At 35.1% G+C, this 23,865-nt stretch overlaps 3 protein-coding genes and 1 non-coding gene across 12 annotated transcripts in view; all 4 read right to left on the reverse strand.

Annotated features, from left to right (window-relative positions):
• LOC109094087 (brain-specific angiogenesis inhibitor 1-associated protein 2-like) overlaps window positions 1-919 on the reverse strand; it is a 76,148-nt gene extending 75,229 nt beyond the window's left edge. For 3 of the 7 annotated variants that reach the window (XM_042719500.1, XM_042719519.1, XM_042719510.1), the window contains exon 1: window positions 724-917. In XM_042719500.1, the coding sequence (XP_042575434.1) occupies window positions 724-795 (72 nt within the window). In that variant the 5' untranslated portion in view covers window positions 796-917. Of the gene's footprint in view, window positions 1-723 lie in introns of all 7 variants that reach the window. The other 4 variants (XM_042719536.1, XM_042719527.1, XM_042719507.1 and 1 more) reach the window with 2 other exon arrangements.
• A 1,183-nt stretch (window positions 920-2,102) lies between these two features.
• Window positions 2,103-7,795, reverse strand: LOC109067939 (charged multivesicular body protein 6-like). Its single transcript, XM_019084807.2, has 8 exons — window positions 7,530-7,795; window positions 5,388-5,497; window positions 5,100-5,187; window positions 4,470-4,556; window positions 3,689-3,754; window positions 2,794-2,874; window positions 2,628-2,694; window positions 2,103-2,517 (listed from the first exon to the last, which is right to left on the reverse strand). The coding sequence occupies exons 1-8, from the start codon at window positions 7,596-7,598 to the stop codon at window positions 2,468-2,470; spliced, it is 618 nt and encodes a 205-aa protein (XP_018940352.1). The 5' UTR covers window positions 7,599-7,795; the 3' UTR covers window positions 2,103-2,467.
• On the reverse strand, window positions 2,126-2,200 carry trnaa-agc. Its single transcript has one exon. It is a non-coding gene; the product is annotated as a tRNA-Ala (tRNA).
• A 1,235-nt stretch (window positions 7,796-9,030) lies between the features above and the next one.
• LOC109067950 (protein tweety homolog 2-like) overlaps window positions 9,031-23,865 on the reverse strand; it is a 31,171-nt gene continuing 16,336 nt past the window's right edge. For 2 of the 3 annotated variants that reach the window (XM_019084825.2, XM_019084826.2), the window contains 10 exons: window positions 22,349-22,444; window positions 19,060-19,132; window positions 16,576-16,645; window positions 14,438-14,493; window positions 13,788-13,880; window positions 13,609-13,701; window positions 13,149-13,291; window positions 12,883-13,059; window positions 12,708-12,786; window positions 9,032-10,029 (listed from right to left, as the gene is read on the reverse strand). In XM_019084825.2, coding sequence (XP_018940370.2) covers window positions 10,003-10,029; window positions 12,708-12,786; window positions 12,883-13,059; window positions 13,149-13,291; window positions 13,609-13,701; window positions 13,788-13,880; window positions 14,438-14,493; window positions 16,576-16,645; window positions 19,060-19,132; window positions 22,349-22,444 — 907 coding nt within the window. In that variant the 3' untranslated portion in view covers window positions 9,032-10,002. Of the gene's footprint in view, window positions 10,030-12,707; window positions 12,787-12,882; window positions 13,060-13,148; window positions 13,292-13,608; window positions 13,702-13,787; window positions 13,881-14,437; window positions 14,494-16,575; window positions 16,646-19,059; window positions 19,133-22,348; window positions 22,445-23,865 lie in introns of all 3 variants that reach the window. The other variant, XM_042719549.1, reaches the window with a different exon arrangement.

Below are 23,865 nucleotides of genomic sequence, written 5' to 3' on the forward strand. Positions count from 1 at the left end.
GCTTAAATATAATTGCATCGCAAATTAAATAAATAAGAGAAAATACTCGAAAATAGCTCATATTAAATATGTTTTTGTCTCTGTTAAATTATTTAGTATTCTTTAGTCAAAAGTAGAAATAAAACTAATTAAAACCAGTGCTTCATATCGGTTATCACACATTTAAAACAAAAGCTGTATCATATCAGTCGTGAAAAGCAAAAATGTAGTTCTCTAACAGATAGATAGATAGATAGATAGATAGGTGTGTGTGTGTGAGTGAGTGAGTGAGTGAGTGAGTGAGTGAGTGGTGTGTGTGTGTGTGTGTGTGTGTGTGTGTGTGTGTGTGTGTGTGTGTGTGTGTGTGTGTGAGTGAGAGTGTGAGAGAGAGAGAGAGAGAGAGAGAGAGAGAGAGAGAGAGAGAGAGAGAGAGAGAGAGAGAGAGAGAGAGAGAGGTTATGTTCTTATCGTGGCAGACAAGTAAAAAACAATGCAAATCACTTCTGTTCTCACGGTGCAATTCTTTAAATGACATGAGCAACAAGAACGAGAAACTTGATCTCCCATCAAGTTCATTAACATGATAAATCTAAACGTAAAGCCACTCAAGAGAAATATCTTATGCAATACAACGAACACCGACGATAACTCATCTCTAAAGCATGCACTTTCGTTACTCAAGTCTTATTAGATCACCACCTGTGATCAGTAAGTTGTTCCATCAGCTGTATCAATGCACTTTACCTTATAGACATTTTCCGTGATGCGGTGGACCTCGTCGGTGCGAGACATTGTGAAATCTTCAGTTAAAACCATAAACGGTGTTTTCTGAACGTGATGTGTTATCCGAACAGTGTGTCTGTGTGATTAGGGTCAGCTGGAGATCCGCGCTCTGATCCACAGGCGTCTGATCGCAGCTCGACAGAACCGAGCGGAGGAATTGGAATGGAGGAGGGGCTTACAAAAGTAGCACCGCCCCGTGTGGTTCTAACTCGCGCCCTGTGGGCGTGGCTACGTTCCACCTGCGCCCGCCTCTTCCCGGACGTCAGTTGTCTAACAGCCACTGGACATGCATCTTCAATGTTTTTTCATTGTTTTATGTGTCAGGTTTAGCTACGTTATATGTAAGAAACGGCAGAAAACAGGTTATTTTCCAGGTTTTCCATGGCCTTGAGAGCCATAAGAAACCCCATTATAATTACATTATTAATATATGTTATAATTATATATCTATACATGTATATATATGTATCCATACATGAACAGAATGTATACATTAATCACAAACTCGGTCGTCGGAAGACGATTGGTACTGTAGTTGTGCATGTCAGCACAGATTTATTTCCTCTCAATTAGTGATATGAAGAGCCCCCTGCTGCTCATGACATGCTAACACAGGTCTGTAAGAGCCACGGAAACGGAATTAACTTAATCTTAATACAGAATCAAATACACAGATTATAACCCAAACTCTTTTAGGGTTTGCATAGATGAACAGGCTTAAAAAGCACTTTGTTTAAATCACATCTGTGAAAGTGCTATAAACCTTTTTGGAATAATATATTGTTACTCCCTATAAAATTCATTCAAAATTACCCTTTATCAATAACCCAGCTAGTCCAGTAGAAGTCAGCAAAACAGCTAACACTGCTTAAACACCAATGCTACAGACTACTTTATAGCCTATATTTATTTAAAAATGAAAATAAAAACAGTCACGGTTACTAGTCCCACATAACAGAGCTCATAGTTCATAGGCTATTAATTTATTTGAACAAAACCAAATATTAATTGATGTGAACTGTCATTTATGCTTCTAGCTAACCTACCCACTTACCTAACAACAGTTGGTTTTGCATTTTTAAAGTGACGTGACAGCCAAGTATGGTGACCCATAATCAGAATTCGTGCTTTGCATTTAACCCATCCAAAGTGCACACACACACACCATAAACACACACACCGTGAACACACACCCGGAGAAGTGGGCAGCCATTTATAATTTAAAATATTTTACAAGTATAACTGCAATATAAAAACATTATAGCCAATTACAATAAATGTACATTTTATGCATTCAACAGACACTTTTATCCAAAGTGACTTACAGTGCATTCAGGCTATACATTTTTTTTTTATCAGTATGTGTGTTCCCTGGGAATTGAACCCATGACCTTTTGCGTTGCTAACGCAATGCTCTACCACTGAGCCACAGGAACACAATAAATAAATTATATTATAGAAATTCCCATTTCTTTATCTTGACATTTCTTTCCATGACTTCATTGCTTTCCATTACTTTTTAAGTCTGAAAAATCACTAATGTAAAATTCCCTGTCATTTCTAAGTTTTCTATTACAATGTGAGCACTGATTCTGATGCATACCTATTAAATATCCTATGAAAGCCTTCTTTTCTGCCAATTATATTCCCCTAGCTCTTCCTTTCATTCAAAACAAAGTGATGAGCCAGGTTGTAGGATCAAACACTACGCTGCCAGCATCTCTCGCTCCACCTTGATTTGTGCCTCTTTTCTTTCTGCAAAGACACAGAGCACAAAGCGAGTGACAGAAAGCATTTAAAAGCCAAATAAGAGAGCCACGTCATTCTCTCACACAGTGCTGTGTTTGACAATACTAAAACAACACCTGTCTCCCCCTTTGGCACTGCTGGCAATGGATCTGTGGGTAATTCTGGAAGCGTGATGTCTTCTCCCTGCCCGGGATGGAGAGAGTAGCCTCAGATTAGACACAGGCTATGCACTAGCAGCGAGTGATATCTGGCAGCACGGATGACAGGTAAAGGTCTCCACACCTGAATGATGGCCTCCAGCTCTGCTAACACAGCATCCTCATCCTCCTGTGTCATAAAACCTGCCAGCAGTTCATCAATTTGCTTTAAGGGAAGAAGTTTCAAGAAGCAGTTAGACATTCAAAGCAATAAAAACCAGGAAAGAGCAGTATGGCCAATGTCCAGGACTTGCATTTCCCAAAAGCATCGTAAGCCCAAGTAGACTATAGAACTATTGCCACAAATAGTCACTACAATCAATTTAGCTCACACTGCTTTTGAGAAACGCAGCCCAGGACTATAATAGCAGGTTTATAACTGAACACAGTTTGAACTGAACACAATTTTCAAAATAGTGAAAAATCATTATTAGTCCTGCTTTTGCAGTGGCTTCATAATCCATTTGGACACTTAAGACATGCTTAAACATTTAAGAATTGTATTATTATTTCAGAACTAACTTCACTTTTGGCAATGACTTTTAATGGTTATTTGGTGAGTTTTAGTGGATATGTCTACCATGGCTGTAAAAGAGTAAAAAAAACTAATATAGTGAAACATCATTACAATTAAAATAACTATTTTCTATTTGAATTGATTTTAAATGCAATTTATTTCTATGATTTAAAGCTGAATTTTCAGCATCATTACTCCAGTCTTCAGTGTCACATGATCCTTCAGAAATCATTCTAATATGCTGATATGCTGCTCAAGAAACACTACTTATTATTAGCAATGTTAAAAACAGCTGTGCTGCTTTTGTATTTCTTGGTGTTTATTGAATCTTTTTATTATTTTGATGTGTTCTAACTGAATATAAATGGCACCTGGTTTTATTTCATTGTGTGATGTAATGCGTGTTTAAAGTTTATTTAGCATCGCCCTGAATGTTAAGTGGACTGAATTTGACTCTCATAACCTTCTGATACTCAATGGCCTCCTGCGTCTCCTCCAGTATTCTCTCCACCTCCTCAATAGACATGACCTGATGAAGAAAAACAGAAAGAAAAAACTAATTACTTCAGTCAAATGCTCACTCAGTCCAATAAATAAGTTTTTATATATTCACAACATTATTGACCCTTTGCTAACTTCCACCCCCATTCAGTTACTGTTGCTCACTGAGACAAGCCCTACAGAACATCCCACAGAAATGAATCAGTCAACAGTGCAGATTTCAGTTAAATGTGCTCATATAAGGTAGTGGAAATGTGAACGTTCCTACAACACATGATACTGTGAATGTCAGTGTTCTTACTCATGTATTGGAATCAAACGCGCAGATCTTCCAAAGACTTATTAAAAAAGCAGCAAAAGCTTGTCTGATAATATAATGGACATAAACAGGTACTAAGGTAGTTGCACTTTAAAGGTGGAACTTACAGAAGGGGCAGTTTTTTTCCTGTTGTTGAGTTCAAAGTGTTCTGGAGATTCAGTACAAGACAAAGACAAGCCTGCTGTAATCTAAGAGTTTTATGTTTAAGCCTTTAATCCTACAACAATGTCTAACAGCTCCCAAAACATGCTGCTACTTACTAAACCACCCACTGCACAACACCAAACAGACCAATGAATCATCTCAGCTCCTAATAACAGCATTTAACATCACCGATAATTGATAACTAAGCTGTTGCAGGTGCATTCGTTTGTTACAATACAGCAAATCCGTGATTTGAACTTGTTTCAGTCTATAGACTTACCTCGTGCATTTGCTTGAGACAGTCATTCCCAGCCTTTAAACCCTCAATGACCTTTATTTCAATCTGAGCAAATTCAATATCTTGAACCTGAAATAAGGCATAATCAAAGTATAACTTATATTGCTCATGCTTCTTGTAAAACCACAATATGATTAAACAAACAAAAATAAATACATAAATAGTCAGATTCTTCAGTGACACATGATACTTCATATCGTTCTAATATGCTGATTTGATGCTCAAGAAATATTCCTTAATATTATTGTTACATGCCTCCCTAGTCAAGGGTCAGGGAATTGGTAACAATTAGTGGCGTGTTAGTCTGGGGGTATGATTCTCACTTCGGTTCAAATCCCGGACGAGCCCCCGATTTTTACTAGCTCCCTGATCCTACACTAGGGAGGCACGTGACACTGAAAACTGGAGTAATGATGCTGAAAATTCAGCTTTGCATCACAGAATTAAATTAAATTTTCAGATAGAAATTGTAATCATATTTCAAAATACTATTTTTACTGTATGTTTGATCAAATAAATGCAGTTTAAGAGCAATTTAATTATTGCAAACTATGTATGGTAGTGTGCTTTTAATACCTTTGAATAAAATCAAACCACATCAACTAAACCCACCATGCGCTCCAGGCTGGATATCTGGACGTCAGTCTTTTCCAGCAGCTGATCTTGGTAGCGTTTCTTTTTGAGCAGCAGAAGAGCTCGTCTGTGAAATGCATGAATCACACGTGTTAAGGAATCTGTTAAACCAAAATCGCTTTTGCTGTGTACGATGCAGATGGCACCACGTCAGCACAATAAAGGCACTGTGCAATGCACGATGGCTGATTCTGGGTGATCGGCTATCATGAATGTTAGCATTGCATAATGAGTGCACTTGTATCGGTGTAATCTGAAATGTCTTACTCCTTCTTGCCATCCTTCAGGAGCTGTTTGGCCAGACATCTCTCTTTCTCCAGCTGTAATGTGATTTTCTTCTGATACTGTTTTAGTTTATCTCTCTGCTGTTTCAGTTGCTGTGATCCAGTGACAGGATGTAAAGCAGAAACATGACAGTTCACTTAGAGAAACACTTCTTATTCATAAAAGTGTCAGTTCTCAATTAAGATGAACAAACAGCTGTCAAAACATATCACAGTCCAGATATGGATGATGGATCACCTGAAATACTGTTTCTTCTGTGATTTTGACAATGTTAAAGCAACACTATATCAATTTTGACACTCTAGCGGTTAACGAACATAAATGCATGCATCCTGCGGAAGAACATTCTAACTGGAGCTTCAAAGTTTATGTCTATGGCGATTCACGCAGGTATGTGTTACTCCGCAGTGGTGACGACCCGAACAGGCTACAATAGTCCAAAAATGTAGCGTAGTGATTAAGAGAGATAAGACAAAAAGGCAGTTTGGTAGATGCATTTATGATGTACTCGCTCATTATATACATTTAGCAAATTTTGAACACAGAAAAAGTTACATAGTGTTGCATTAACTTTTCTTATTAACAGAAACTGAGTATAGATCAAATTAACCACAGCAGTATTTGTGATTCCAGAACTACAGTTGTGGTCAAAATGTTACATACACTTCGCAGTATCTGCAAAATGTTAATTATTTTACCAAAATAAGAGGGATCATACAAAACGCATGTTATTTTTTATTTAGTACTGACCTGAATAACATATTTCACATGTTTTTTTCTTCTGGAGCATCAGTGAGTGTTTGAACTTTTTGTTATAGTTGTGTACGAGTCCCTCACTGTTTCTCAGTGTGAAAAGATGGATCTCAAAATCATACAGTCATTGTTGGAAAGGGTTCAAATATGCAAAGGATTCTGGAAAAACTAAGAATTTGTGGGACCTGAAGGAATTATCTGAAGAACAGCGGGCAGTTTAACTGTTCAGAACAAAGAAGGGACTCATGAACAACCATCAAGCCTATGTAAACTTTTGAACAGGGACATTTTTATAAATTCAACTATTATTCTCTTGTGGACTATGAGTAAACGTCTTTTATGTGAAATATCTTAAATATCTTATACATGCATTTTGTATGATCCCTCTTATTTTGGTAAAATAATTAACATTTTGCGGATACTGCAACGTGTGTGTGTGTGTGTGTGTGTGTAAATTTTTGATAACAACTTCAATTTGTACTTCAATGAAACAATAGTCACTGAAGAGGGAATTTTATCTTGATTTTGTGTTTTTTTTTTAGCATTTAATTAAAAGAATGTAATTTATTACACATATATGTATAGGTAAATAATTGAAATAACTGTATTTTCATAATTTTATAGTTAAATTACTTGATATTATATATCATATCTAATCAGACATTTAATTACTAATTTAATAAATTTAAATACCTCTTGTAAATTTGTTGAGGCCTCTTGACTGAGAACCACTGGTCTATAAAATAAGAGTTTATATGGTATACTGTTATAGAATAGAATATAAATTGTATATTAAATATAAATGGTCATACTATTATTATTCTATTAAATATTGTTCTGTCTTTTTAGGCTATACAATAGATACTGATGCTTTATTCTATAGTAGATGTGATTCTATTCTACTCAATACTGTTATGTTGCATTTTATTCTAATACATTATGTTCTATAGTGATATTGTGCTGTTTTATTCTAATCAATAAAAGATGTTTTGTTGTACTCTATAACAGATTGTGTTCTGTTGTACTCTATGATAAACTGTTATCCTCTATAATATACTTTACAGCACACTGTTCCATTACACTCTCTATTCTACATTGTTATTCTATAACTATTCTATTGTGTTCCGTGTATTCTGTAACATCCGTTCTGCTCAGTTCTGTTGTATTCTACAGTAGTCTACACTGATTTCTATGTTGTGTTGTGTAAAGTAGGACAGCTGATCTAATCCGTTCGTTCGCAGTTCAGTGTGGCTGAAATGATTTCTGTGATGGCTCTCTATATCTACACGTGTATGTAACTTAATGACACGTGCGTGTGTGAGTGTGGTGCTCATTGATTGATTGATTGATTGATTGATTGAGTCTTCTTACCAATATCGCCCTGTCCTGATCTGTCACTCGACTGGTGACTCGTCCCTGTCTGCCGAAAACATGTCCCATTGCAAATAAACCACATTCCCTCCTTACTTCTAATATCACATCTCATATGAAATGCCAGCTACTATTTACTTTAAAGCACATGGAAAAGATGTGGTCCGATATGTCAAGTGTAGAGCGGTGGATGGCGTGTTTTATTCAGCCGTGGCTCGCTAAGCGCATTTAGCGTCTGTGGATGCAGCTGCGCCCTCTAGAGTCACTGCAGCGGCAATGCAGCAATAATGTGACTATTTGCCGCCCCCTGTCGTTCGTTTTGTGGACGTGTTTAAAAAAAACATTACTAATGTTTCTAAATGAACTGAAACCTTCAGTGACCTAATATGCTATGTATATTAGATATGGCTCAGGCCCCTTCGGTGTAAATATATAGCATTTTTAGTTTTAGCAATTCCAGTTGCTTAAACAATGTAATAGTTCATCTCGTTTTGACAAGCTGGATGATTTGAGGTATCATTTGTGTCAACAACACAAATGGTGCAGGACAGGGCAGGGGTCATAGTTAAATATTTCTTCAGTTTTATTTTAAATATTTGTTTAAATCTGTGACCCTAAGTGTGTGCAATAGTAATAGTGCTGCATGCTTTGGAGCAAAACACTAATGATCTATTTAACCATTTAAGTAATTTAATTTTAATTAAGTATAAAATATAACTTGGTTAAAAGAATGATTTTTTCCCACATTTTCACACAGCAAGGACTGAAATTAATTAGAAATTAATGTTACTATCGAAGATTTTTTATTCCACGACAGAGACAGGCTTCCATTACAGAACAGACTCTGAATAATAAAAAAAGTAACTTTCAGTAAACATTATTTATTGAATCAAATGTCACAAAAACATATTATGTTAACAATAAAAAAGCACTTTTGAAATGTTATGACAAAGACAATAGTAGTAGGCAATAATATAAATGTATAATTTAATCTAATTTTATTATTTTTCATTCATTGGGATAATGAACAGCTTCTGAGCTTCCTGTCTGCACAGCGGTATTGTGAACCAAAATAATAATAATTTCTTAAGAAATACCCAGGTCTATACAGTACCTCAGTCACACAAAAGCACTTAAACTGGAAAAATAGGCTTTCAGACAAAGACAGAACCAAACAAACAACTAGACTGTCCGTGATTTCCATATCCAAATCTACCATTGCAGAATATGACTGATATTTATTAGTGCTGTCAAATGATTAATCACATCCAAAATAAAACTTTTGTTTTACATAATATATGTACAGTATGTGTGCTGTGTACATTTATTATGCATATATAAATACACACACACATGTATATTTCAGAAAAACGTTGTTTATATATTAAATTATAATATAAATTATATGCATAAAAATATGCACAGGTAAATATATGTAAATATTTTTTAATATTTTTTATGTTTTTTTTTTTTTTTTTTTAATGTTGTAATAGTAAATATACACAGCACACACACACATATTATGTAAACAAAAACTTTTATTTTGGATGCGATTAATCGTTTGACAGCACTAATATTTATTTTTGTTCAGTGCCGTGAGCCTGATAAAATTGTGTCTGAAATGAATAGCAGACATAACTGACTACTAGAATACAGACATTTATGAGTTAAAATCACATCACAGCATAGAAGTACAGTATATTTAAAGAAAGGCACCAACAAAACACCTTGTTCCTCATGCATTCCTACATCATTTGCTGTCTATTTAACCAGTATAAAAGTCATAATCAGCTCATAATGGAGCTCAAGGCCTTTGTGTGGTAAAATGCATTTTATATTTACATTTAGCAGATGCTTTTATCCAAAGCGACTTACAGTGCATTCAGGCTAGCATTTTTTACCTAACGTGTTCCCTGGGAATCGAACCCACAACCTTTTGCGCTCCAAACGCAATGCTCTACCACTGAGCCACAGGAACAAATGCAATGCAATGCAATTTCTTTATCATTTTCTTCAGCTATAATCACCATTTGCATGTCCTAAGCTAAAGTGTTAATCAAAAACATTTAAGATCTTCTTCTGATTCTCAAACACCAGGCTGATCCAGTTTGCTGCTATCACAGAAAACAATTTATTAATGATCTGACGAGCCCCTGAGGTGAATGAGCAAATATTTACATGGTCAGAGCTCACCCTCAAACCTCTGAGGTACCCTTTGCTTTTCTAGATGAGACTTTAATGTCTAGATGGCATGCGGTCTTTGAGAACTCCCTTTGATGGATTAAATATTTTGGGCTTTAACATCCACAGGTGTCCTCATTTGAGATGAGATGAGAGATCTTCATCTACTTGACCTATTAAAGGAACGCATCTCATGTTGCCGTAGACTCCTTGAGGATGAGGAACCAGGAAATCTACAGTACCTCTGGAAGTCTGTCCCGAAGTGTCTGATTTGGGCATCAGTCATAGACAGTTAAGTGGTCCTCGTGCTGGGCGAATACTGCGGTTGAGAAAGAAAAATGAAGAAACAGAGTTGTTAATGGACATCGACATTAGATACTGGCATGTGAGAAAATATTTGATTAAAAAATACAGAAAAAAAAAAACAGTAATATTGTGAAATACTATTACAATTTAAAATTATGCTTTTCAATTTTAATATATTTTAAAATATAATTTATTCCTGTGATGCAAAGCTTAATTTTCAGCATCATTACTCCAGTCTTCAGTGTCACATGATCCTTCAGAAATTATTCTAATATGCATATTTATTTTTAATGGTAGACACAGTTGTGCTGCTTAATATTTAATTGATTTATTGATTGATTGATTGATTTATTTGATTTTTTTTGGGAAGTTAGGATCCTTTTTTCAGGATTCTGTGATAAATAAAAGGTCTAAAAGAACACCATTTATTCAAAACAGAAATCATCTCTAACAATACAAGTCTTTACTGTCACTTTTTATCAGTTTAACAAATTGCTAAATAAAAGTATTAATTTCTTTAAATAAAAAAGAAAGAAGAAAAAAACGATTGACCCCAAACTTTTGAACTGTAGTGTATATTGATTTCTATATATTATATATATAAAATGTATGTGCACACACACACACACACACACACACACACACACACACACACACACACACAGAGAAACCTTTATGTACTTTTGCCAAAAATAACCATCCAAAGTGACTTGAACATGAAAATACTAACTTCCCAGCAGAACTTAAAAGCACTGTGGGTGTCAGCAAGATGGAGGAGTTACTGTGAGCAATATCACTGTTTTTTTTTTATTATTATTAGTTTCTGCCCATGTACTGGAAATACTGTAATAATAATAAAAAAGCAATGACTGGAAACCTCCACAAATAAAATCACTGTATGTGTGAACAGGACTTCAGGTGAAGAAAAAAGGTGAGTTGGAAAAATCTTGATTTTGAATTTTGGCAAAAGACGAAAAACTGCTCAATGCTCTTACATTTTAAAGGGATATACAGAAAGTTTATGGAGTGGGTGATGATATCTTCAGAGGAAGCAAATGAGGACAAACAGGGAAAGGGGCATGTTGAAGGGAGGCAGGGTGCACGTACTGTTTCTAAAAGTCTGAGGATATAACTTCAAATGTGATAAAAGACAGGAAAGGAACTCAATTAGCTGTGAAATATCATTGTGTGAACACAGAGTCTTGACAGTTAAAAATGAAGTTGGGAATGGGTTCATTAGACAGAGGACTGTCATGTGATGAGTTTAATGCTTTCTGCAGTGCATCAACCAACACGACTCACTAGATGATCCTCGCAATTACACTCTTTCACTTCTGATTCATCTTGGACCTCACAATCTGCACAAGCTTGAAGGACAATTTGGCTTCAAATTAAATCAAGATGGGACTGTTTTTAATTAACTGTCATTAATAATTTAGTATTAATATTTAAAAGTAATTTCTCCTTATTCTCTTTATAACTGCAGAGATATTCAACTAAAAAAAGGAAACATTAGGGGGCAGTGATGCTCCATGTCTGCTTTCAGCTTCAGTTCTTCAACACAGCTTACATTAATGAAATCTTATGGATCTGACACTCATGCCATAACATTCAGCATAATTAAGAATTATGATGAATATACATTATACCGTTCGAACGTTTTGGTCCGGTAAGATTTTTGAATGTTTTTGAAAGAAGTCTCTTATGCTCAGTAAGGCTACATTTAATTGATCGAAAACACAATATATACAGTAAAATTCTGAAATATTATTACACTTTGAAATATCCATTTTCCATTTAATTATATTTTAAATGTAATTGATTCCTTTGATGCAAAGCTGAATTTTCAGCATCATTACTCCAGTCTTCAGTGTCACATGATCAGTCAGAAATCATTCTGATATGATGATTTGCTGCTCAAGAAACATTTCTCATTATTACTGATGTTGAAAACAGTTATGCTGCTTAATATTTTTGTGAAAACTTTTTTTTCCAGGATTCTTTAATGAATAAAAAATGAAAAAGAAGAGCATTCAAATACATATTTAGTTTTTTGTAGTATTATAAATGCCTTTACTGTTATTTTTGCCTAATTTAATAGATACTTGCTGAATAGAAGCATAATTTCATCATTAAATCATTTCATCATAAAATATTACTGATCCAAAACCTTTGAATTGTTCAGAATAAGTGATAAAAATATCCAAAATATAACCAAAAAGTAAATATTTCTATTGTCTGCAGAAGTCATACTGTTTTGTAATAGTGCTAAAAAAATCAGCAACTATCTCAAGATATGATACACATCGTAATGTATTACATTATTAGAATTGGGTTCCAATTTTAACTTTGCTTTTTTTCCAGTATGAAGTTGATAACTTTTACCAGATTTAACCAGTTTACACTCATTTAGACCTACCTCTATAGAAATGTTAACAGAACGTACATGGCAAACAAATTCATTAAATAAATAGAACAGTAATAATATATATATATATAACAATATATTATATATAATGATTTATACTTATATCAGCAGAGCCCTAGTGTTGAACGACATGAGGGTTGGGTATATAGTCATTTAAATTTTTACAACAAAAAACACATTAACAGAATGGTTGATGATACAGAACCAATCAAACATAGAGAAATAGAGTAAAACTGCTAAATGGAGGATTGAAATCAAAATACCGATGGAGGTGGTGAACCGCTCCCAATCAACGGGACGTTTTCATAGCGAGGATTTCTTTCAAATAGCATGGACTGGTTCCTGCCAGAGAGGAAGAAACAAAGTGGGTCAGCATGAAAGAAAACAACTGTTTTCTCTCTCTCTCTCTCACACACACACACACACACACACACTCACATGTACTCTGGTGTGCTGGTCGTGGCTGGCAGTGGAGGATGCAGACTCGTCTGGCTGCCCATGCTGCTGCTGTAGCTGCAGAAACTGTGAACTTGAGCTCGGCTGGGGTTATACGTTGAGATGCGTCTCGATGGGTTAAAGGGGTCCTCCTCATCGATATCATCATAATCCCTGTCCCTGAGGACAACCAACCAATCGCACGTCAGCCACACCGGTGGTCTCAGGTGCCATGCACTGCAGTGACACAACAGGAAGGTGGATGGTACCTGATGGCGATGAGGGTCCAGGCATGTGGGACGGCACACAGCAGGGCACAGAAGGCACAGGCTGCCAGCAGAGAGAACAGGCACAGATACAGGAGCCCCTCCACGCCGTCATAGCAGACGCCCAGAAGAGCCTCCAGATAGTCCTGCAGGATCAGAGAAATATTATGTATGACTTAAGAATTCATGATATTTGTAAAATAAATAAATAAATGAACCAAAAACAATTTATTAAAAAAAATATATATTGAAATGTCTTCAAAAATAATAATTTGTGTACACTTACATGCATTGAAGGTGTAAGGAACTTTTTTTTTTTTTATGTTCACACTAGATGACATTTTTAATGGAAATGGAATAAAAAAAATAATTTCTAAAAAACAGTGAACATGTCTGGCGATAGATAGACTACTTGAGACTGAAAAACTGTTAAAATATATTTTGAAGTACAAATGTGACTTACTTCATGCAGACTACGGCAGTCCAGCAGGGCGGTAAACTGGTGCAAATTGAACTCCGAAGAGTTCAAGATCCGTTGAATTCCTAGAAGATCTTTCTGAAAAGATTCAAATAGCAAAATTAATGTTTGGAGAAAAGGAGGTACAGAATGTGATGCAGAACCCTCTTTGACAGCACTCTCACCTCTGCGGTGGGATACATTGCAGCAGAATACTGCAGCAAACCTTGCACCTGTATCTGCATGGTGGTCACAGACCTCTGGAAGACGGTCAAAAACTGCAATACAGAAACAACAGCAAATCAGACAAACATGTGACCTAAAGCGGTCCAGCCACTGACCTAAAGGATTTCTACACAGACATGCGATAGATTCTGCCTTCTGTTAATGCAATGACTAGTGAAAGGTCATTAATCCCTGCTGAGGATATGTATTTACATCTGGATTTACAGTTATTAAGGTTTTAAATTCGGTTAATGGTTACATCTGTCTCATACATCTTTACATACTTTAATAGATCATCCAAAACAGCAGCTTAACCAGCACAGAATAAAGTCTAAATCAGTGGAAAAGCTTTCACAGGATTCCCACAGGCAATGTGAGAAAGCCAGACAAATCTAATTATCACAGAACTACAGACAAAAGAGACCCCCTCTGATCATATCGCCTATTCATAATTGAATTAGCCACGCAGATTTTTTACAGAAACATCATAATGGCTTTAACATGGGTATTTGCGTCAATTAGAAGTCAAATGAATCTCAAAGCTCCATTAATGGCTTGTGTCAGGAGTTCAGTGAGGAAATGAATGCTGGCATGCCAGGGAATCGTTTACCTGCTGGAATGGATAGGGAAGACTCTGGCTGCAGTAAAGGTAATAGTGCACTATATCTGCAGGGGACAGAAACACAGTAAACATATAAATGCTTAAAGTCAGTGCCATTAAATGAAACTGAACTAGCAAAATGGTTCATTTGGAAATTATCATTAATCATGAGCATATTAAAGGGATAGTTCACCATAAAAAAATTTAAAAATTTACTCACCCTCACGCCTCAGATTCAACAGTGGATCTTCATCAGTGGATGGGTGCCGTCAGAATGACATAACAGCTGATAAAAACATCACAATAATCCACAAGTAATCCACATGATTCCAGTCCATCAGTGAACGTCTCGTGAAGTGAACAGCTGCATGTTTGTAATAAACAAATCCTAAAAAAAGTTAAACTTCAAATCATTACTTCTTCTATCCATAATATTGCTTTCTCCAGTGAAACATTGTCTGAGAAATAAGCACAGATCCAGCACCATTTGCAAGCCAAAACAGTTCTAAAGAAATATGTCGGTGGATTTTGATGGAGGACTTTTTGTTGGTGAACTTTTCACCAGAGGAAGCATTATTATGAATTATGGACTCGTATTTTGGTCAGAGCAAAGGTTCAAAGTTAAGAAGCCTTAATAATGGATTTGTTTCTTACAAACTTACAAAGCTTTTCCCTTCACAAGACGTTAATTGAGTGGAGTCATGTGGATTACTGTGATGTTTTTATCAGCTGTTTGGACTCTCATTTCTGACGGCACCCATTCACTGCAGAGGATACATTGGTGAGCAACTAATGTATTGCTCAGAAATAATAAATGCAAATTTTCATTTTTTGGGTGAACTATTCCCTTAACATTTGGCCGCCCACATCTCAGCTATTCAGTATTATGCCACCAATCACAATAGAGATCGTTTACATATAACATAGTTACATTACATTTTTTTTTTCAAATAAGTTTAATGGAAAGTAACCAATTTTACATATTTTGTCTCTTTTACCTGTACAAAGAATGCAATACATTCAAAATTAGAAAAGAGAAAAAAACACCCATCATAAATCATTCCTTACCATACCTGTTAACATTAAATTGTAAAGTGTGATGAAGAAATATTAAAAGATTACATTAACAAATTATGCATTAGTCCATAAGTTTTCTTAGATAACAGAGAAAAGGGTGCCAGATTTGGTCAAACTGCTCAAATTTGCCCTTCAAACAGTATCTAATTGGATCCAAATGTAAAGTAGAAATCATCTCTCCAAGCCATGATTTGACTGTAGAAGCCTCCTTTTTCTTCCAGAATAACAGTAGTAACTTCTCGGCTGTAATTAAACTGTATGCAAGTGTTTGTGTTGTGCTTCTAATAATGGATGCAATGAATTCAAGTGCCGCATCCGGCTGCATTTGCACCCAATAAATCTCTGAAAGCACATCAAAAATTCCATTCCAATAACTATGTATCTTGGAGCAAAAAATAAAACTACGGGACAAATCAGCATCTACTGAATTATATTTGTCACAAAGAGATGAGACAATTTTTTGAATAATATGGTCTGTGAATGACTTTTAACTGAATTATATAAATGATATAATTTTTTTAATATCCTTTAAACTGACGTTTCCTCAGAAATTTCCACTCCTAGTTCTTTCTCCCATTCTTCCTTAAGAAAACTTATAGAGGGAGGATTGATCATAAATTATTGATAATGCCTTTTTACTTTCTTTACACTGATCAAGACACTTATCAATAATTAAGGGTGATGTATTATCCAATGAAGGTGTATGAGCACATATATAATTCCTAATCTGTATTTTAATTCCTAGAAATGACTCTGGGGAAAATTTCTGTTGCATTTGACGAAAGGATGCCAGAGCCCAGTTAATGAAAAGGTCCCCTATAGTACGTACACCCATTTCTTCCCATTGCACAAAGATCCAATATATAATATATAGCAGGATATCATTCTGATCTACATATAGAGTTTAAAGGTACAGTAGCAAAAACAGTTTCATTCTAAATGTCAGAGAGTGTGGAAAATGATAATGACTAAATTATGACCAAATTATGATTTCTTAAAACAGCTGTGTTGAAAACATGCAGTTCATGCAAAGAACACAGGCATATAGAGAGCAATGAAATATTACTTGCCTGCACTTAAGGAGTCTTTGGTTTGATTGACAATGAACTTGTCAGGAGAGACACAAAAGTCACTGATGCCCTAGAACAGATCAAACAACAAGCTCACAAATACAATTCTGCAGAATCTTTTAAACAAGAGAAAGAAATTGAAAGCCACACAGCATTTGGTAAATGTTGTTGCAGTGTTCACACATATTGGATGGTGGTGTTTGTATTAAAAGGTGACAGGGTTTCTAAGACCTTTGCTGAAAGTCAGGACCATATAAGGGAGATCGAACAGGGGCTAATTCATATTGTGAAGATCTGTGGATGGCCTGGCTTAAATTAGTGGGCGTCAGCAGCAAGACAGTATGAACTGTTACCTAAGATACTGAAAAAGGCTCAAAGAAACCTGAAACTTCTTGAGGGAAAGTGTCATGAACACTGTTTCTAATTAAACAGCTGTGCACTGACAATCTTCTCTCTGACATAACTCTAAAAGCTCATTCCTGCATTCTGATCTGAATGCATTCAGATTCAAAAGTGGCAAACTGGATTGCAAAACAAGGCCTAAGGCCTAAGGCCTAATGGTGGCCATTAGTATTTAAACTGAATTATTATCAATCATTTCCTAATTAGGTTAGGTTAGGGGTGAGGATAGGACTACTGTTGTTTGCTGGACCAGAACGTTGATGTTTCAGGGCCACTGGTGTGTATTTTAGATTTTACATACATTTCAGACTACATGCATTAGTGATGCTACTCAGTAATCATATGAAGAATCAGTAAATCAATTAAGAAACCAATTATAAAACTGATAAATCAAATTAATCCACTATATACATTTCTAAACATTAGGATAAATTGATCATTTAATAATAATAATAATAAAATAATTTTCTAAAAACATTGATTATTTGAAAAAAAAAAAAAAAATTTTAATTCATAAGATAAATAATATAATTGACAATTTCATCTACTGCTTTCTGTACATCCCTATTGAAAAAAAAATAGCGATTCCTCCACTGTTTTTTTTTTTTCTCAAATCCATTACAGAGTGGTTCATATAGGATCCCAATAGTAAATTCTCTCTGAAATAAAAAAAAAAGGGAAGAATGAAGGTGTGAGAGTCACACGTTCCTGCAAGGCTTGTTTCCACTCTCTCTTACTATCAGTAACAGGAGGGAATCGATGTAGTCAGTCACTGCTGGAGTAATCCACTTTACTGAAAGCCCAACCTCTGCTCTGACCCCTCATTGAGCAGTCTCATGTTCTGTTCCCCACAGACATCCTGACTGAAGCGTCGGCTCTGACTCTAATCACTGTCATGCTCACCGCAGAGCTCAGAACCGCCTCATAATGTGTAGCTCCTCAAAGACTTAAATAATTAAGTCAATTCATTGATACTGTACCCCATTTTTTAATTGAAATTATATATACTATTTAGAAAGTAAGAGTTACGGTTTCTGTTCTTACTCTATTTAGAATGGCAAAATAGACTTGAGGAAGGAGGAAAATGATATTTGCAGTTGACAGCAAAGATTGTACATCCAAACAATCTCTACAATATATTGAATTCGTATGTCTATAGGGAGAAACCAGTCTAATTAATCAGATAGATTAATTCAAGTCACTTAGTTGATTCACAAAATAATGATTCAGGAATCAAACAACTATCTTTATTAGTGAGTCACTAAGTGATTCCCACAGATTTGTTTAAACACCAATTTTTTTCAGAACTTCCTGTGACGCACTTAGCTGACATCAAACAAGCCACTTTTCATTAGTAGTCCAAATCCTCAACCATGATACTACCACTGTCCTCGCATGAACTAAAAATGCGTTTATAACTAACAAATGCTGTGGAAGAAATAGCAAATGCTATTTGCATTTTGTCAAGAAAATTTATTTTTTATTTTTTATAAAGTACTATGTAATATGATACATTCATATAGGGAGTATAATACATTAAATGCAGTATCTATATTTGGGCAGTATTAAATCAGAAATGGTGCTTTTATTTGTTGTTTATTCATAAGCTGCACTAATATTCAGACTAAGGCACTTAGCCCCTAGGTGTACAGTACTGCACACCCAATTACTGCATTACAAGTCGAGACTAAATACAAGGCATCTTCAGAATGATAAATACAGTTTGCTGTCTTTATTATGCATGCAGCCTGAGAGATGCAGAGATGAAGACAGAGGCAAGACATGAGACACATTTAGTGACACAGAGAGAACGGCTGTTTACATCTGTTAAGCCAGTGGACTGTCTAATTTAAATGACCAGGGCTTTGTAATCAGCTTTGCAAACTGGCATGCACCACGAGATGCATAAATACAGTCACGAACCCTAAAATCTCCTAAGAGTTGCACACAATTCACACCCCGTCTACCCTGAGTTGCAAACATTCACATGTTTTTTTTTTTTTTTTTTTTTTTTTTATCCAGACACTGGACACTGATCAAAGCGGGTTTAAAGTGAGCAGTCATGTGAAAACAGTAACTTACCACAGCTGTGGCTGTGCCCGCACCTAATGACACCCAACTCATGATTAGGGTCAGTACGGCACACACCATAATACTGAAATGAGAAAAAGAGAGGAAATAACAGTGAGATGTGAGGTCAAAAAATTTAATTATACACTTACTACCAAAGGTTTGAGTCAGTAAAATGTTTTTGAAAGAAGTCTCTTATGCTCACCAAGGTCAAAAATACAGTAAAAACAGTAAAAATTTGAAATATCATTATAATTTATTCAATTTGAACGCATTTTAAAAGTAATTTATTCCTATGACTAAGGCTGAATTTTCAGTCTTCAGTGCCACATGATCCTTCAGAAATCATTCTAAAATGCTGATTTGCTGCTCAAGAAAAATGCATTACCAATGGTGAAAACAGGTGTGCTGCTTCATATTTCTGTGCAAACCATGATTCATTTTATTTTACAATTCTTAGATGAATAGATAGTTTAAAATAACAGAATTTATTTGACATAAAAATCATTTTCTGCCCTTTACTGTCACTTTTGATCAATAAAAAGCGTCTTTGCTGAATAAAAAAAAAAAAAAAAAAAAAAAAAAAACTTGAACCCAAACTTACAGAATGTGTTAGAGTTTGACAGTATATGTCGTTTCTACTATAATACTACCAACCAATGATTTTTCTATTAAAACACTATGACGAAAAAAAAAAATTGTGAATGTGTAAATGAATATCAACTTAACTTCCAGTTAGTGAGTAAATCCGATGTTTCTCCAAATAGCTGCTATGATAGATTCAGTAAGTAATTCATTAAGTAAATCATTACTTACTAAATTATTCAAAACAACTCTTTTGACCGAATTATTAAAAGAACCTTCTTATAAGAGTAAATGTTGGGGAACTGAATTATCCTGTTTACACCTTAGTAAGAAGCACATGAATGAGAATGTGAACCGGTGAGAAAGTGATCCAACACAAGAGCATGTGAGCGATCACATGAGCAAATAGGGAGTCAAAAGGAGACAGAGATGAATGAGGTAGATGGCTCCCTGGTGGCCATGGAAAATGGAGCCGAGGTTTCCCCAAACAGCCTTTCTCGTCTGAGGATGGTTTTAAAAGCACCAATAAAGCAGACTGGAAGCACGCAATAATTAGTTAAGGGCGAGCACACGTTCGCACAGGAAGAGAGATCAATAAGCATTAGTGGGGTAAGTGGGGATGGATCTAAAGGAGCTTCCAATAAGGCAAACGAGGAGAGAGACAGAGGAAATGCAGGGCTCGCTGGCGACTGTCTAACCACAGCACTCGATGCACTCAGAGTCATTCCACAGAGGTCTGTTTATGTCAGAGGTTGCATTATTTTACAGTGCATCCATTAGGGATTCAAGCTAGCAGGAATAAACAACTTCATGACACTATACAAATAATTAACGACGGGAAAGGATCATATGACACGTGGCACATCATGTATGCAAGTATACAGTTGAAACCAGATATTTACATACACTTCAGAAAAAAACAAAACTTTTTTTCTTTACTATCATACATTAAATCAGAGTAAACTTCGAGCGAGAATTTTTATGTATTTTTCGTATCACTTTAATCAAAGTCAGAAGTATACATACACTAAGTTTATTTGTCTTTAAACAAAAAGAAAACTCCAGATGATTCCATTCTGAGCTTAAGAAGCTTCTGATAGATTAATTGATTCCATTTGGGTTAATTGGTGGCACATGGGGACAAACATCTTAATTTCTGGAGACATGTCCTGTGGTCTGATGAAACAAAAATTTAACTGTTTGGCCATAATGATAAAAGGTATATTTGGAGGAAAAAGGGCAAAGCTTTGAATCCTCAGAACACCATCCCAACTGTGAAGTATGGGGGTGGTAGTATAATGTTGTGGGGCTGCTTCGCTGCAGAAGGGACTGGTGCACTTCACAAAATAGATGGCATCATGAGAAAAGAAAATTAAGAGGATATATTGAAGCAACATCTGAAGACATCAGCCAGGAAGTTAAAGCTTGGGTGCAAATGGGTCTTCCAAATGGAAAATGACCCCAAGCATACCTCCAAATTAGTTACAAAGTGGCTTAAGGACAATAAAGTCAAGGTACTGGAGTGGCCATCACAAAGCCCTGATCTCCATCCCATAGAAAATTTGTGGGCAGCACTGAAAAGGCGAGTGTGAGCAAGAAGGCCTACAAACCTGACCCAGTTACACCAGTTCTGCCAAGAGGAGTGGGCCAAAATTCCAGCAAACTATTGTAGAAAGCTTGTGGAAGGATACCCAAAACGTTTGGCCCAAATGAAACAGTTTCGGGGCAATTCTACCAAATACTAAGGAAGTCAGTGTTGGGCGTAACACATTACTTTTTTTTAAACTTTCCTTAAGCTTTATTTGTTATTCTGATATGTTGTTATTCAGAGTATTTCTATTTATTAACCAAAGAAGGCTACCTTTATATATATGTGTGTATATATACATACATATATATATATATATATATATATATATATATATACATACATACATGTATATATATATATACATATATACATATATATATATATATATATATATATACATAATATATATAGATATATATATATATATATATATATATATATATATATATATATATATATATATATATATATATATATATATATATATATATATATATATATATATATATATATATATATATATATATATATAAATGTTTAAGTATTACAGTTGTTTTAAAGCTAAAAGGCTAAACTATTCTATGTTTGACTCAAATTGAAAGAATAAAGAGTTTAATTTCTATTAAGGTTTATAGGGATTTTAAGATGTAGTCTAATTAGCAATTTGAATAAAGTTACTTATTGAGTAACTTAGTTACTTTTCAGACAGAGTAATTGATGATATTGATGATGTAATTAATAATAGTAATTAATTACTTTTTGAAAGTAATTTACCCAACACTGAAGGAAGTGTATGTATACTTTGATGAAAGTGATAAAAAAAAAATACATAAAAAATCCCTCGCTCGATTCTGACATTTAACAAATGCAAAAAATATGTTAATATTTATTGATCTAAAACAGAAAAAGTTTACTCTGATTTAATGTATGACAGTAAAGAAATAAAAGTTTTTGTGTTTTTTTTTCTGAAGTGTATGTAAATATCTGTTTCAACTGTATATTGCCTCCTATCTCCATGTTGACATCAAATGGCTTCATGATTACAAAAACGAGTCCAACTTTCCTTCTGTGAAGAGAATACCCAAAGCCAGATGTCTAATATATTGATATTTAAAGCACACTTACACTGCGAGCAGCCATCGAGACTGCTTTGCCAATCCCAGACATGCTATGAGACAGATGAGCAGGTCCAAAATCAGAAGCAGCAGGTATGTTAACCATCTGAAATAAAGCAAATAAAAACACGATGAAAGATGAGAGCAGAAATAAGTGTTCAGACAGTATATAAAGGAAAATATATATTCTATTTTTGTTTTATGTGTGCTTTCAATTTAGTACATTTTATTATTGAAAAAAAAATGTGATTAAAAAAATGGCTCGTAATGTTCAATGATATAAAAACAAACAAACAAACAAACAAACAACACATGACAGTGCTTTTCTAACCAAATAATGCTTATGCTATCATTTTCATATAATTTAATATACAATAATAGTGCTGATTTTAATATTCATCTACTGTGTGATTTTGATGTGTGGGAGCAGGCCTCCAAGTACTTTAAAAGTGGGTGTTTATGGCACTCAAATTATTCTTTCATCTTCGCTTGTATGTTTCCCATCCATTCATTTAATAACTGAACAGACCAAAGTCACATAAGAATTTCATGAGCTCCAGTCTAGTATGTGAGAACAGACAATCTGCCAAACAGCTCACTCTGAGAAGGTGTTACTTCTGGTAATCAGACATACAGTTTGAGTGCATAAATGTTTTATGTAGTATAACATTTCAATAAAACATTTACAAAACAACCTAATTAGTAGAGTTTTCTAACTGATGTTAGAGCATTGAAACAACATGTAAAAAGTGGTGTTTTACTGTATTTTCTGTATTGCATTGATTCAAGGTCTACATGGTTTGGTGTGCTATTGGAATGCCTGGCAAGCCACAATCTCATCAGTAATCCTACACCATGAGGACTTAAAAATGCCCACACATCTTGAGACAGGAAAAGAGAGAGAGGGAGAGAAATATATAGAGACAAAGGTGTATGATAAATCAAGGGAGGGGGTCCAGGGCTTAGGCGATTAGATTTGTCTATGAGTAATGGAGGAAGAGGCGTTTGACAGTTAGTGCTCAATAGCACAGTCCTTTAGCTGTATGAAACTCTAGCTACTCGTCAATACATGCACTGCAAGTTCATAAGGTGCAGGTCTACAAACGGAAATGTAATCTTCTTGGAGGGCTCACAAATCAATTTAACAAGACTAACAGCTCCAAAAGGGCAAGAGTTACCTAGTCAACAGGAGATCCAGTAGTAGTTCCAGTAAAGAAGATTAAGAAGTAGGCCAAAGCTGGCACCTTTAAGGCAGTGCCCCATAAAAAAAAAAAAAAAAAAAAAAAATTTGGTATAGGTAGTAGGGTTAGGTGTGTGGGGTGGTGGGGGGGGGGTGCATCATGTTTGAGAAATAGGGCTATAATTATGAGATGCAGAGTTTAAGAAATGTGGACATATATATTTTAAGAGTAGGTCCACAAGTTTGAAAAAAAAGGGGTCACATGTTTGAGGAGTAGGACAAAAAAATGGACGTTGCAAAAGTTTTCAAGAGCAAGGAGTGAAGTAAATAAGCCATCATTTCCCCAC

Source organism: Cyprinus carpio, chromosome A3, assembly GCF_018340385.1.
Source record: "Cyprinus carpio isolate SPL01 chromosome A3, ASM1834038v1, whole genome shotgun sequence".
NCBI lineage: Eukaryota > Metazoa > Chordata > Actinopteri > Cypriniformes > Cyprinidae > Cyprinus > Cyprinus carpio.

Bases quoted from the DNA above. Each gene is read 5' to 3' on its own strand.
- LOC109067939 (XM_019084807.2), bottom strand. From the start codon at position 7,598: ATGGGACATGTTTTCGGCAGACAGGGACGAGTCACCAGTCGAGTGACA. The intron at 2,875-3,688 runs GTTATGAGAGTC...CTTCCCTTAAAG, and splicing joins AGGCCATTGAGTATCAGAAG to CAAATTGATGAACTGCTGGC. The intron at 2,518-2,627 runs GTGTTGTTTTAG...GTGTCTTTGCAG, and splicing joins AGTGCCAAAGGGGGAGACAG to AAAGAAAAGAGGCACAAATC.